Source organism: Hyaena hyaena, unplaced genomic scaffold, assembly GCF_003009895.1.
Source record: "Hyaena hyaena isolate Hyena2069 unplaced genomic scaffold, ASM300989v1 scaffold_1283, whole genome shotgun sequence".
NCBI lineage: Eukaryota > Metazoa > Chordata > Mammalia > Carnivora > Hyaenidae > Hyaena > Hyaena hyaena.
In genome coordinates, this window is record NW_024081919.1 from 230,415 (window position 1) to 245,444 (window position 15,030).

At 42.1% G+C, this 15,030-nt stretch overlaps 1 protein-coding gene across 4 annotated transcripts in view; it reads right to left on the bottom strand.

Annotated features, from left to right (window-relative positions):
- VPS13D (vacuolar protein sorting 13 homolog D) overlaps positions 1 to 15,030 on the bottom strand; it is a 257,963-nt gene that overhangs the window by 130,683 nt on the left and 112,250 nt on the right. For all 4 annotated transcript variants that reach the window (XM_039223152.1, XM_039223151.1, XM_039223154.1 and 1 more), the window contains 6 exons: positions 12,295 to 12,542; positions 10,536 to 10,727; positions 10,103 to 10,229; positions 8,313 to 8,455; positions 4,165 to 4,295; positions 3,752 to 3,927 (listed from right to left, as the gene is read on the bottom strand). In XM_039223152.1, the coding sequence (XP_039079083.1) occupies positions 3,752 to 3,927; positions 4,165 to 4,295; positions 8,313 to 8,455; positions 10,103 to 10,229; positions 10,536 to 10,727; positions 12,295 to 12,542 (1,017 nt within the window). The remainder of the gene's footprint in view (positions 1 to 3,751; positions 3,928 to 4,164; positions 4,296 to 8,312; positions 8,456 to 10,102; positions 10,230 to 10,535; positions 10,728 to 12,294; positions 12,543 to 15,030) is intronic.

Below are 15,030 nucleotides of genomic sequence, written 5' to 3' on the forward strand. Positions count from 1 at the left end.
ATCACAGTTTGTGAGTTTGAGTGCTGCAATGGGCTCAGAGCTGGCAGCACGGAGCCTGCTTGGGATTCTCTCTCTCTCTGCCCCTCGACCCCCTACACACCCATGTGCACGCTCTCTCTCTCTCTCTTAATAAATAAACTAAAAAAAAAAAAAATTTGAACAGGACATAAATAAATGGAACAGCATCCTACATGCACAGATCCAACTTAATACTGTCCAGATGACAATGGGGCCCAAAGTGGATCTACATATTCAATACAGTCCCTACAAAAATCCCAAGTGATTTTTTTTCCAGAAGAGAAAATTTTACCCTGAAATTCTGACAGAATCTCAAGGCATTCCAAATGGCCAAAATAATCTTAAAAAAGAACAAAGTTGAGGGGTGCCTGGATGGCTCAGTCAGTTGGGAGGCCAACTTCAGCTCAGGTCATGATCTCATGGTTCATGAGTTCAAGTCCCATGTAGGGCTCTATGCTGACAGCTCAGCGCCTGGAGCCTGCTTCAGATTCTGTGTCTCCCCTTGCTCTGTCCCTCCCCTGCTCACGCTCTGTCTCTCTGTTTCTCAATACTGAATAAAAGTTAAAAAAAAAAAAAAAAAAAAGAACAAAGTTGAGGTCTCACATTTACTGACTGCAAAAGTTACTACAAAGCTACATTATTCAAAACAGTGTGGTACTAACATAAAGACAAACACATAGATAATGAATGAAAGACAGCCCAGAAATAAATCCTCAAATACAGAGTCATGTAATTTTTTAAAAATGTTTTTAAATGTTTCGTTTATTTCTGAGAGAGAGAGAGAGAGACAGCGTGAGCAGGGGAGGGCCAGAGAGAGAGGGAGATACAGAATCTGAAGCAGGCTCCAGCCTCTGAGCTAGCTGTCAGCACAAAGCCCAATGCAGGGCTCAAACCCACAAACCGTGAGATCATGACTTGAGCCAAAGTCGGACGCTTAACCGACTGAGGCACCCAGGTGCCCCCAGAGTCATGTAATTTTTGACAAGGGTGCTAACTAAGACCATCCCATGGGAAAAAGAGAATCTTTTCAACAAATAGTGTTGGGAAAAACTGGACCTCCACAAACAAAAGAATGGAGTTGGATCCCTACCTTCTACCACATACAAATATTAATTCAAGATGGATCAAAGACCTCAGGGTAGGAGCTAGAAGTATAAACCCTCAGAAGAAAACACAGGTGAAAAGCTTCACGATGTGGATTTGGCAGTGACATCTGGGATATGACATCAAAAGCACAGGAAACAAAAGTTAAAGTAGGGAAGTTGGACTACATCAAAATTTAAAAACTTCTATACATCACAGAACACAATCATCAGAATGAAAGGGCAGTGTACAGAAGGGGAGAAAAATATACACAAATCATGTTATCTCATAAGGGGTTAATATCCAGAATACATAAAGGACTCCTCAAACTCAACAACGAAGAAACAAACAGTCCAATTCACAACTGGGTAACTGATGAATGGACAATGTTGTAGGTCAACCTCAAGCACGGTTAAATACTAACATGCTATTTCTGCTTCTGTAAATCCACTTGGCAAGCTTGTCCTTCCCTGTTCTGGCTGACCACACCCACTCCCTGTACATAAGGCTACAGAACACCACGTCACCATTCTACCCTGGTAGTCTATCACGTAGTCACTACCCCATGGCTTCTCAAATGTCTAATTACAGTTGGTCATTTCAAGACAAAGAACTTAAAATTGATAGGTCTCTGCCAAAACTAACACCTAAGTGTCACAATGCAATTGGTTACCACAGTATGCTGTAGAGCGTAACTGGTTAGCTAAATCATGACATGTTCTGCCTTGCTGAGATCCATATAAGCTCACTGCCACCTTTGTTCGGGAACTTTCTCTGCATTTTTCTCCTTAAGATCAGGAGATCAGGTTTGGCCCGGCAATGAATAAAATCTTGCCTCACTTCTATTCGGCATTTGGTGGTCTTTCCGACAATCACCCTGCTTCAGACATCTCCCCCAAAGAAGACATCCAGATGGCCAACAAGCATATGAAAAGTAGCTCAACATCACTCATTATGAGAGAAACATGAATCAAAATCACAGTGAGATACCACCTCACACCCATTATGATGGCTACTATCAAAAAAGCAGAAAATAACAAGTGTCAGTGAGCGTGTAAGGAACTTAAGAATCCTTGTAGAACTGTGGAAGGTGCAGCTGCTATGGAAAATGGTATGGCAGTTCCTCAAAGAATTAAAAACTAGAATGACCCAAAGACCCAACAATTCTGCTCCTGAATATATATCCCAAAGAGCTGAGAGCAGGACTCAAAGGGATATCAGCACACCTGTGTTCAGAGCAGCACTCTTCACAATTGCCAGAAGGTAGAAGCAACCCAAGTGTCCATCAACAGATGAATGAACAAGTCAAATGTGGCATATACATGTGAGGGCATATTAGTCAGTCTTAAAAAGGAAGGGCATTCTAACACTGCTACAACATGAACCTTCAGGGCCTTCTGCTAAGTGAAATGAGCCAGTCACAAAAAGGCAAATACTGTGTGATTCCACTCATCTGAGGTGCCTGGAGTAGCCAAATCCATAGAGAAAGTAGTTTAGTGGTTGCCAGGGGTTGGGGAAAAGGGAAATAGAGAGCTGTGCGATGGGTACAGAATTTCATTCTGGAACACAAGAAGAGTTCTGGAGACTAGTTGCCCTATAAAATATACACACTTAACTAAGTGAACTTAAAAATGGTTAAGGGGGCAAATTTCACGTTATGTGTCAGAGGCCCCATAGAATAATCTGAACCTTTGTGTTACCTTTCTCATAGAGTATGTATATTTTATCACATTAAAAAAAAACATTTTAACACTTTTTTTTAATCTTAAGAGGGGCACCTGGGTGGCTCAGTCAGTTGAGTGTCTGACTTTGGCTTAGGTCATGATCTCACGGTTCGGGAATTCCAGCCCCACAATGGGTGTAGAGATTACTTTAAAAAAAAAAAAAAAAATCAGGGCACCTGTGTGGCTCAGTAAAGTCAGGTTAAGCATCTGACTTTGGCTCAGGTCATGATCTCACGGCTCTTGAGTTCGAGCCCCACGTTGGGCTCTGTGCTGATAGCTCGGAACCTGGAGCCTGCTTTGGATTCTGTGTCTCCCTCTCTCTCTGCCCCTCTCCCCACCCCACCCCCCACTTTCTCTCAAAAATGAAAACACACTAAAAAATTTTTAGAAAAAAAATTAAAAATTAAAAAACTTATCTGATAAAAACAGAAAGGAAAAAAGTTATCCTGTGGTAGTTGAGGTTACATTTGTTGATTTTTCTTAATAAGGACCTGAGGGTCACTGGGTTGGGCAAGAAAGGCCAGATGATTTACTAAAACAACACCAAGTGAGACAAGATTATACACAGTGTGCAAGAATATACAAAACCATCTGTAAACAATGTTACCATCTAAATGCAGACAGACTTTTCAGAATTGCAGGCAATCATGAGCTCAGTGCTACCCGTCGGATTTAAGACCTCAGACCATAGCAACTGCACAATGGTCAAAACTGTCAACATGGCTTTAATTCACCCCATCAAAACATTTAGTCACACTTACTGGGTCACCACAAGTTTTAAGAACTTGGTCCGAGTCAGAAACATAAGTTCCCATTTCATAAAGGGCAGTATTACTATTTACTTTGTAGATCTTTCAAATTTATATGATACATCACTGCACCTGAAAGAAGGCTACTTTTTGTCTAAATACAGTCTCTGACTTTACCTCATGTTGATGTGGAAGGAATTATTCTTATTGACTTCAAAACCTCCAGACCAAATACAATTGGGAACGTCCATCAATCTGACACACAAGAGCTGATCATAGTCATTCCGAGGCCAATGGAACACCACGCTGGAACCAGGAAGGGTGGAAATGTAACCTTCAGGATTGGCCGTTCCCTAAAATATACAGGATCACTGGCTTCAGTCAACCAATCAAGACAGCAAATGTTTACTGAGTAACTGCCTACTTTGAGCCTCGCCCTCTACCATGAGCTACTTAGGGTGTCAAAGGCCCTAAGTGGTTATTCACATCACAAAACTTAACAGAATTGATGGGGAGATAAGTTGTGGCATTTTATAACCCAAAGTACTATTAAATGAACACTAGTCATTCTTCAAAAGTAAACTACTTACCTGTCCTCTGGCAAATTCCCTCTGTGCAAATGCAAGCTTGTGAGATGATTTATTATCTAACAGGTACCGGGGAGCAAAGATGACCATACAGGTGTCAATATATCGACCTCGGCCTTTCTTGACATCAATGCCTACAAATAATAAGAACCACTTCCATGAATTCATAAGAAAGAAAATTCATGGTGTGACAAAAAAACAATAGCCTTCAAAATTACTTAGTTTCTCTGAGAAAATAATTATGTCACCCAGAGACTCTCTGAGGCCTTCCAAGAATGGAATGAAAACAACAAGTACACTCAAAGTATTATTCTTTATGCCCACTTAGGTCATGAAAAGTCTCAGTGGCGATTCCAATATCCTCATAATTCCCAGTCTCTCCCTAAAGGGTGCACCATCACAGTACCAACTAAGGCACGGTGTTCAGCCGTAGATCCCTGTGGTCTCCATTTAAGAAGTGGACCACTAAGATAGTTTATATAATACACTTCTGTTTACATCAAAACACAAAATTTCCTCCTTGAGAACTTGCCCTTTTACGTGATACCACAGAAATTTCAGATTACTTAACTGGATCCTGAACAGCTCTGAATGCAGTGGACTCTTCTTTAGTACTTTCTTTTAGCCCACCACCCAAGAATCCAGTTGGAACATAAAGTTAAGTATCATAGGATACATTCATTCACAAGCTCAATGATTCCAGCACCTACCATGTACTGCAAAAATAGAACAGTAAACAAAACACATACGATGGAAACAAAAGCATAATCAATCAGATGGAAATCTCAAAACACTGGATCCCAGAGGAAGAAGGAAGGCAAACAGCACTGAATTATCTTAAAAACTCTGATGACAATTTTAAAAACTACAAAACTCAGCAGGATAAATTATTCACTCATTCAGACAATAAGTAGAGCAACTATATTTAAGGCACTAGGCTTATGCAGTGATAAAAATACTTACAGTTAGAAATTATTAAAAAATTAAATGTTTATTGAAATTTTTTTAAGTAGGCTCCACCAACATGGTGCTTGAACTCACGACCCTGAGATCAAGATCTGAGCTGAGATCAATTCGGATGCTTAACTGGTTGACTGAGCCGCCCAGGTGCCTGTTTTTCAAATTCTTAATGTACACTACACCTCTACCAAAGGCTCTCCATTTAATTCTCATTAACACCTCATAAGTTAGTATTTTCACTTTCCACTTTCTAGATGAGGAAACTAAGGCATACGGGAAGCTAGGCAACTTGCATGAGGTCACACAGCCCTAAGTGGCACGGCTGGGTTCAACCCCAGGCACACTGCCTCAGGAGCCCTGCTCATATCCTGATGAGACAAAGACCATGCTCAGTAGTTAACAAGTGTCAAGAACCATAAAAAAGGAAGAGATCTTAGGAGGGGACAATTAGGGTCCCTGAAAGTCCCAACATAACCCCAAATATAAATATTCCAGTCTGTTAACTCCATAATTCACCTGTACTGGCTTGAAAAATCTGGTGTTGCTTGAACTTAAGGCTTTAAAATACCTAAAAGACTGAGCAAATCACAAAAACGAAAAGAATCTGAAATTCTGTATCTAAGAAATGCTAAGTAATACTCGAACAGGGAGATATACACTATCATTTTGCTCTGTAACATACAGGAAAGCATTGTCAAAAATCAATATTCATAGCTAGCTGATCTCAACCACTACAAAGTCTGCCTACAACAAATATAGTCTTTTCTTTTCTTTTCAAGTAGGCTTCCCGCCCAACATGAAACCCAACGCAGGCTTGAACTCATGACTGTGAGATCAAGACCTGCGCTGATTTCAAGAGTCAGAGACCCAATGGACTGAGTCACTCAGGCGCCCCAGGACATGGTTAATTTGCATCATGAAAAGAGCCCAGTGTATCAATCAAGTTTTAGAAAAAAGCAGGCCCTTTTTCATTCCTTTTTCATCTTAGATTGCCTTGGCAAACCCCCAATAAATGAATATCTGATAAGATAAAAATGTACAAAATCCTTCTTGCTGGAGGCACCTGTAAGGCTAACTGGCAAGGTCCTCCTGGCCTCTTTATCTTGGGACTTTACTCTTAAACTTTTCTGACAGGGAGCTAGCTATTCAATTTTTCAAAAATATTCAAGTGAGAGATTCCACAAATTCCCTTGATAACGCATGCCAAGATCTCATGACCCTAGGAATTATAAAGTCCTGTTTTAGCCTACCCCTTCTATTCCTCTCTGGGGTAACAACAAAATTCACATCACAGTATTGTTCCAAAAAACATGTGCAATGACTTTTAACAAGTGCTCCTCACATGAAAGTTTCTATGTGCGCTCAGTGCGTGTTTCTGACTGGAGACCCGTGTCTCCACAGGAACGCTGTGGTCCCTGAGTGCCGACCACTTTGGAAAGGTACAAGCTCCAATTCTCCCTCAGCCTCCCTCCTGGTAGCTTCTAGCCAACCCTGGTATCTGACTTTAGGAACTGTGTCAAGGATGAGATATCCCAGCAGACAGCTAAACACAGCATGAAGCAGCCTTTGCCTACTCAAGAGAGAAGCAAACAGATGCAAAGACAAAGGACAGACAAGGATCCCCAACAAACAAATAAACAAACACATAATTTAAAAAAAGAAAGGAGAGAAAGAAGGAAAGAAGGAGAGGGAAGAGGGAAGGGAAGGGGGAAGGGAAAGGGGGAACAAAGGGAAGGAAAGGGAAGAGGGAAGCAAAGGGGGAAGGGAAGGGAAGGGGGAAGTGAAGGAGGAAGGGAAGGGGGAAGGGAAGGGAGAAGGCAGTGGGGAAGGGAGTGGGGTAGGGAGTGGGGAAGGGAGTGGGGTAGGGAGTGGGGAAGGGAAGGGAAGGGAACGGGGAAGGGAAGGGGGAAGGGAGTGGGGAAGGGGGAAGGGAAGGGGGAAGGGAAGGACCCCCAGCTGGAGGATCACAGAAAGTTTATTTCTTCTACTAAAAATCTTAATACCAACCTTAAAGAAGCCAGCGCCCATGTCTAAGGAGAATGCATACAAATTCATGTTCCAGAAACAGGAAAAGGAAGCTGGACTTGGAATAGTCTCTGGCTAATGTGCCCTCAAACACTTAAATATACCTTTGACCCTCCATGGGATTCGGGGTAAACAGCTTCATGACACCACCTCAGTTCTTCCTACTGTAATGTGACTCTTGGCATCCACACTGTCCAGTTATAGCTGCCATTGGTCACGTATGGCTGTTTAAATCCATTAAAATTAAGTACGACAAAAGATTCGATTTCTTGGTCACACTTACCACGCTTCTTAGTAATGTACTCTCGCGTGCTTGGTGGCCACGTGTGGCTAGCACTGGAGTGCTGGGCAGTGTAAAATGGAGCACTGCCGTCATCGCAGAGAGTTCAAGGGACAGCACAGTTCCAGATGGTTTTCCAACAGCCAACACTCAACAGTGCTTTTGAGATCTTGAAATTACGTACTAAAGAAGGGTACACTGCTAACATGTCAAACCCGAGACATATTTAAATCAAACTTAACTCTTCAGAAGATCTTTTGAGTTGAGTGTTCCCAACGGTCGGGAGGTATGCAGACGCAGAGTTCCCCGGCTCCCTCACCACTCTCCACCTCTGTAAGCTAAGCTAGTTTACGGGCTTCTAATTACGATAACCGCTAAGTGCGTTTTATTATATTTTCTGCTTCAAATGCGTACGCCCCAGTGATAATCCTACTTCTGACCCAGACTTGCCCTTTGCATCTGGGCAAGTCACTTAACCTCTCTGCTTCAGTTTCAAGGAGAACAATGCTTCTTACCCTCTGAGGGTTTGCAAGTTTTAATGAATGCGTGGGAAATAGTTGGAGGATGAAAGCATTCTAAGTGCTCCCATTATTCCCATGAAAAACAAGGATTCAGGCCAAACTGATACTTTCCTAACACAGGTGAGTCTGAAATTCAACAGAGCCCCAGACCTCAAAAGGGCAGTGTTTACATGGCTCCTGAGACCCCTAGGAGAATAGATGTGTGTTGGTACCAATCTAGTATTCAGAGAACAGACACCTGACCCAAGGCCAAATGAGAAAATCAGCACTTGCAGCCAGGCCAAAATATACGACCGCTCATTCATCCGAGCCTGAGGCTGTCGGCAGATGGTTCTGACTCTCCCGCTGCTCCAAACGTAACCCACCAATGTTATAGATCAGCCCTGGGCGGTTTCCTTGCTGGATGACTTTCAAAGCTCGGACACCACTACCGCCATCCAGTGAGAAGCCCTGACACCAGCCCGGCATGCCTTCAGGATGAATCCCCCTTCCGATTCGCATCGTGCAGCTGTGGGGCAGAAAAGCAGAGACACGTGTTCATCCACAGGAAAGTCCCATCCACCTGTTCTAAGCAGGGAGCGCTGCGGTAGCTGCCACCCGAAACCAGAACTCTAATACTGGCTCTTCCTCACTCCCGGGGGCTTCCCAAACACAGCAGGCCAATCAACCAGTGGTCAAAACTCTATCTCCAAGGCCGCCGCGGCACCACAATGCGTGAAATGTGCTGGCCTCTACACCTAGACACGCTAGGGAAAACTACAATGATTCTACGCGCATAAATCACAAGGGAAGTGCTACGATACCTTATTCCTCTAAAAAATAAGAATTCAAGGCAAACTGATACTTTCCTATCTCGGGTGTTTTCAAGGGTTCGTGAAGTACCTTGAATGCACGAGAAAATGTGTACATGGTTCTGCACACACAGAAGTACAGAAGATGCAGCTAATGGTATGCTTTTTCTCAGGCCTGGGACTATCACAATGGCAAAGCATGTTAGGTTGGCCAGCGTCTTGTCATGGATCCTGGAAACGTAATTCCTGAACGTGAATTCCGGGTCTACCACTAACAGGCCATGTAACTTTGGACAAGTAACTCTGAGTGTCAGTTTCCTCATATTAAAGTAAAACAGTATTTCCTGCCCTGCCTAATCCATTGGGATGTTGAGGAGAATTGAATGTGATGGTCTACGTAGAAACGCTTTGTGAACTGTTGAGTTCCCTGGAGAAGTCAAACTGTGTCACAAATGTCAACGCCTAGATCTGACACTGTCAGACCCTCTCAGGAAAGGCCTGAGACATGGCTTGCTGACTGTGCCAAGCGGCTGTCTGTATCTCCCACCATGTCCAGTACCCTGGTCAGTCCCCCCAACTCCAGGACCAACTGAGCCTGCAGCCCTGGGAGACATGACTGCACCCACTGGTGCACGGTGCTCCCCAAGCCTCCCTAGGAAGGCTGCGGCACACCTCTCCTCCTCCGTGACAGCGAATGGCACTGTAGCGCCATCACCTGCGCTCATGTCTCTTTGGAGGAAGGCTCTAAATTAGAAGACTCCCATAAAAAGCAAAATGTCAAAACCAAGAACTAAAGGGAATTCATGCTCCTACCACATGTTCAAAGGCCAGGTCATCTCTCACAGCCGGTGCTCTTCCCGGCCTTTAAATGTGCAATGAGGGCTCTGAGATCTTGAAATGGCATCGTTTATGTCAAGGGTAAAAGAGGTGGACTCTAAAACCTCACACAAAACGACCTGGTCTGGGTCAATGGGGCGGAATTTTTACCAAAGGGCCAGGCCGTGTCCCCTCTGACGCCAGCCCCGCTGCCTGTGCTGAGGGCTCCGGGCAGGAGAAAATCCGGCAGAGGAGGGAAGAGAACCGTGGGGGCTCTCTTCATTGGCAGGGTTATGAATAGAACTGCTTCAATACATGTAAAATAAAACTAGCTTTCATTATAAACCCACCAAATGGTTTATTTTCAATATCAAATGACACAGAAATTAGATCCCCAAAAATCCCATTAGGTCATGGTCCTACTCACCCGCCAAGTCAGGATTGTTATCTACGGTATATTTCTACTTACACAGATACACTAGAGCCTTTGCTAATTTTTCCCCTCGCCTAGGAGCTTACTTCCCCTTTCCATAAATTACTGTACTCACAGGTTGGGCTGCTCTTTGTCCGCGTAGCAGAATAAGAGAGGGCTCAGGCTCCGGGCCAGCTCATGCTCCTCGAACTGGCCTGCAGTGTCTGTCTTCGCATTGTCCTGTCTGAAGATCAGCGGTAACCCTTTAGGAAGTAGGGGAAAGTTTATATCAATCCCACCCGTCTATGCAAGACAGATGTATGTGGTAAAGGAAAAAAAAAACCGTCACAGAGGAAAAGGGTGAAAACAGAATTTATTTCGTGGGCTCAGTGTGTTGTCTGAAAGGACGGGTTTGACCGTGATGAAACACTTATGGAAGCAGGAAAGTCTCAGCAGCTTAGACTGTTGAAGTCATCTATTTGCATTGGCTCCACTCGATTAGCGGAGCAAATAAATCTGAATTCCCATGACTAACGCCAAAGGCCCAGTTGAGCAGCCTCTGGATGTACCTGTTTTGTTAATCAGCCAATATGGAGCCGAAATGAAGATCTTTAAGGATCCTTCTGCTCGGCACACGATGCGGATGGTGAGGTTCAGCTGCCGCCGGTTGGTGTCGTAGAGTCGCATTCTTACCATGTAGTTTTGGGTTCCCGGTGGAATGAGCAATTCTTTACAAAGTGGAAAGTTCTCCAGTGATACCCCTAAAAGAAGATACAAGCTACTATCTTCCCGGGTTCTCACCTTCGTTTGTCAAAATAGCACAAAGCCCAACAAAATTGGACACTTTTTGGAAACATCAGGAACTATGCATGTAACTGGCAAACATGTCATTAGAATGGCCATTTTCCCTGCGCTGGGAAGAGAATAAATATGAAGCAAACTAGATGGCCTAGAAGGCACATGACAGAATCTGAACTGCACAATCAGAAGGATGGAAATACCAAAAATCTATCAATAACAGCAATAATTACTGTGAGCTTACTCATCAGGCCCTGAGCTGGGTACCTCAAACACAGTAAAGTCAAGTACAGGGTAAGAGTTACGCTTTCTCCAGCCACTCTGGTTGGCTTTCAATTCCCAGTCTGTCCTTACCAGCTGTATGACATGCGGCAAGCTAATCTGCCAATTAGCTACTGGAGAATACCAACAGGTCTGTCATGGGGCTGTTATTAAAAGTGATAATCCATGTGCAGCATGACTGGGAAGAGTGCTGCGTGTACACACAGTGGTGGGGGTGGCGAGTGGGGAGACGTCCCATCTTCCACAGGGGTCAGGAAACATTGTGGAAGAGGTTGCTTAAGTTCAATGAGCGTGAGGTTCCACATCTGTAAAATGGGGATAACAGCCTGAGACTGGGACTGTGAAGATGGAATGAGGTGACACAGTGAGATCACTCACGAAACTGTACAAACACAAATATCTATGTCATTATCCTTTCAATGTGTCTAAAACAATCTTAAAAAAAAAAACAACCCTATGTCCTGGGGCATCTGGGTGGCTCAGTCAGTTAATGTCCGACTCTTGGTTTCAGCTCAGATCACGATCTCACAGTTTGTGTGACTGAGCCCCATGTCAGGCTGGGCACTGACAGTGCAGAGCCTGCTTGGGATTCTCTGTCTCTCTCTCCCTCTGCCCCTCCTCTGTTCATGTATGCACACTCTCTCAAAATAAATAAGTAAACTTAAAAAAACCCCACACAAATCCTTTAAGTGCTGCAAATACAATGATTCTCGACTTTGACTTCATCCATCCCTAGAGCTGAAAATCACCAAGTGTGTGAAACACCCCAGACCTCAATTTCTTCATCGGTAAATAGGACAAGTAACTACTGCTGTAAGGATTACATGCGATGACGGATGTGAAAGCCCTTGATGTGAGGCCCAGGGTACAGCGTATGCCAAGCAAATGTCTTCCCCTTTCCTGAAAAGAGGAGAGTCGTAGGATTTTGCACATTTTACAGGCAGGAAAAAGCATGGTTTGAAAAGATGAAATGACTTCCTATTGAAATCACATCATGTAAGCAACACAAGAAAAAAAGGCTCTGTTGAGTGCTTTCTCTGTAAGCCTTTGGATCTGTTCAGGTTTTTTCTTTTGATAATTTTCTAAGAAGCTTTTTTATTTCAACTGCATAAACTCTGTGAACTGGGTTACTGAGATAGCATATGTGTGACCATTTCTCTAAAATGTCTACCAAATGACCACAAAATACTCACAAAATAACGCATTTCTACAGCGTTACCACAGATGATTATCTGACTAAACCCTTACCCAGTTCGATGTTCTGGGATGTGTCAGCTGTGTGGAGGGCCACCTCTTTCCCAGGTTTCAGTGTCCCATTAATTGGCATTCCTTTAACATAAAAATCAAGTTCACAAGGTAACAAGTTGCAGATGACCACGGTTGGCAGGAGATATATGGTATGCCCAGGTTGTCTGAAGATCTGCTTTGCACTGTCAGAAAATATGTTTGAGGGCATATAATCTGGGTAATTCTCCTTCTTTATGGCCACGCAAAACCTATGAAGACAGAGCAGTGGAAAAACCATCAGCCTGAATAAAGAACTTTAGTTTTTCTTCCTTAGTGGAGTGTGAGAAAACTTATCACTAAACCGGTTCAACAATTCAGTAGGATATTTGCAGTTTTCAATCTCAAACACATTTACTGAGGTATAATTAAATCACAATAAGGTATGTAATTTTAAATGTTCAGTTTGATGAGTTTTGACAAATATGTACACCTCGTTAACCGCGACCCAACACCAGTTACAGAATCTTTCTCATTCCAGAAAGTTCCCTCCTATCCTTTTCCAGGCAATATCCTCTCCTAATAAAGAAGCAACCACTGTCTGACACTTATCACTTATTTATTGGTTGAGCCTGTTCTTGAATTGCATGTAAATGGAATGATACAGTATAGGCTACTCCCTGTGTCTGGCTTTTCTTGTGTAAAATGAAGTTTCTACAAGGGGCAGCCATGCTGCTGTATGCATCAGTACCTGATCCACATGCCAATATATGAATATACCATTTTTCATCTATTCATCATTCTGTTGACAGCTGACTGGGTTACAGCTGGCCAACTGGGTTGTACCTCCAGATCAATCTAGCGAGAATGGAAATCCTAACAACATTTTGTCTTCCAATCCATGAACTTTGTTATCTTTCCACTTAGTTACTGGGTTTTTTTAATAGCTCTTGGCAAAGTTTTATTACTTCTAGCATAGAAAGCTGGCAGGTAATTCCTTAGATTGATTCCCAGGGTAATTAATGGTTTTTGGTGCTATTGTTAAGTGGTGTGTTTTTCAAATCACATTTCCAATTGTTCATGGCTAGAATATAAGAATACGATGGATTCCCATAGTTTGATCTTAAATCTTGAAATCCTGATAAATGTATTAGGCCTCATAATCTTCTTATGGAGTCCACATTTCTCTACAGAGATGATTATGTCATTTGCATATAACAAGTTTTAGTTCTTTTCAGATCTATAAGCGTTTTCAATTTCTTATATACCTATTTGTCCCTATTGCAATGGCTAGGACTGCTACTGCAATGTCAAATGAAGTCACTGGGTCTCAGTCTCAAGGAAAAAATGTTTAAGTATAATGGTAGCTGTAGGCTTATGACAAACACCCTTAAGTACACTATAAAAATTCCCTTTGGTTTCCTACTTTGCTGAACATTATCATGCATGGGTGTTGTCCTGTGTTATATCAAATGTTTTTTGTTTGTTTGGCATTTAATGAAATAATCTGATGGGTTTTTCTCTTTTAGTCTTTTAGGTTAATACGGTAAATTACATATTTCAATTTTCAAATGTTAAAATAATCTTACATTGGGGTGCCTGGGTGGCTCAGTCGGTTAAGCGTCCGACTTTGGCTCAGGTCATGATCTCACGGATCATGGGTTCGAGCCCCACGTTGGGCTGTGTGCTGCCCGTATGGGCTAAATGGGTAAGGGGCATTAAGGAATCTACTCCTGAAATCATTGTTGCACTATATGCTAACTAACTTGGATGTAAATTAAAAAACAAATAAATTATTTTTAAAAATTAAATTTCTTTAACAAATATTTGGCTATCTATTTCTTCTTTGTGCCAGTTTTGGTAATCTGTGTTTTTTAAGAAATTTGTCATTCCAGGATTCAAGGGTGGAATTTATCTGTATAAAACTGTTCACAGAATCTCCTTTTAATGTCTGTAGGATCTATAATAATGTCTCCTCTTTTCATTCTTTACATGGTAATTCGTGCTTTCTTTTCTCCTTCATCAGTCTTATAAGACATTTACCAAATTTATTAATCTTTTCAAAAAGCCACATTAACATTGTTGATTTTCCCTACTGTTTTCTATTTCTGTGAATTCCATACATTTTTGTCATGCCCTTTTTCTATTTCTTTCTAATTTATTTTGGTTTCTAACTTAAGGTAGAGGCTTAGATCATTGACTTTACATCTTCCTTATTTTCTAATAAGAGCATTAAAAACTACATATTTCTCAAACTAAAACAACTCTACATTTTCCTCTAGAACTGCTTTTGATGCCTCCCCCACATTTTAATGTCTAGTTTTTATTGTTGTTCAGTTCAGAATATTTTTAACATCCTTTATGATTTCTCTTTTGACCCCTGGGTTATCTAGAAACGTACTGTTTAGTTTTCCAAATATTTAGGGATTTTAGAGGCATCTTATTGTTACTGACTCCCACTTTAATTCTATCATCATCGTGAGATATACTGTATATGGTTTCAATTCTTTTAATATTTATTGATCTTTGTTTTATGGCCCAGTAGATGGTCTCTCTTGAGGACAACTGTACACATACTTGAAGTGAATGTACAATCTGGAGTTGTTGGTGAAAGTGCTTTATAAACGTCAGTTATGACAAGCTGATTGACATACAGCACTGTTCAAATCTTTTTATCTCTTTATTGTTTTTATTTTGTAAATTACTGACAGAGAAGTATGGCTGTGTATTTACCTATTTCTCCCTCTTCAGTCTGTTAAC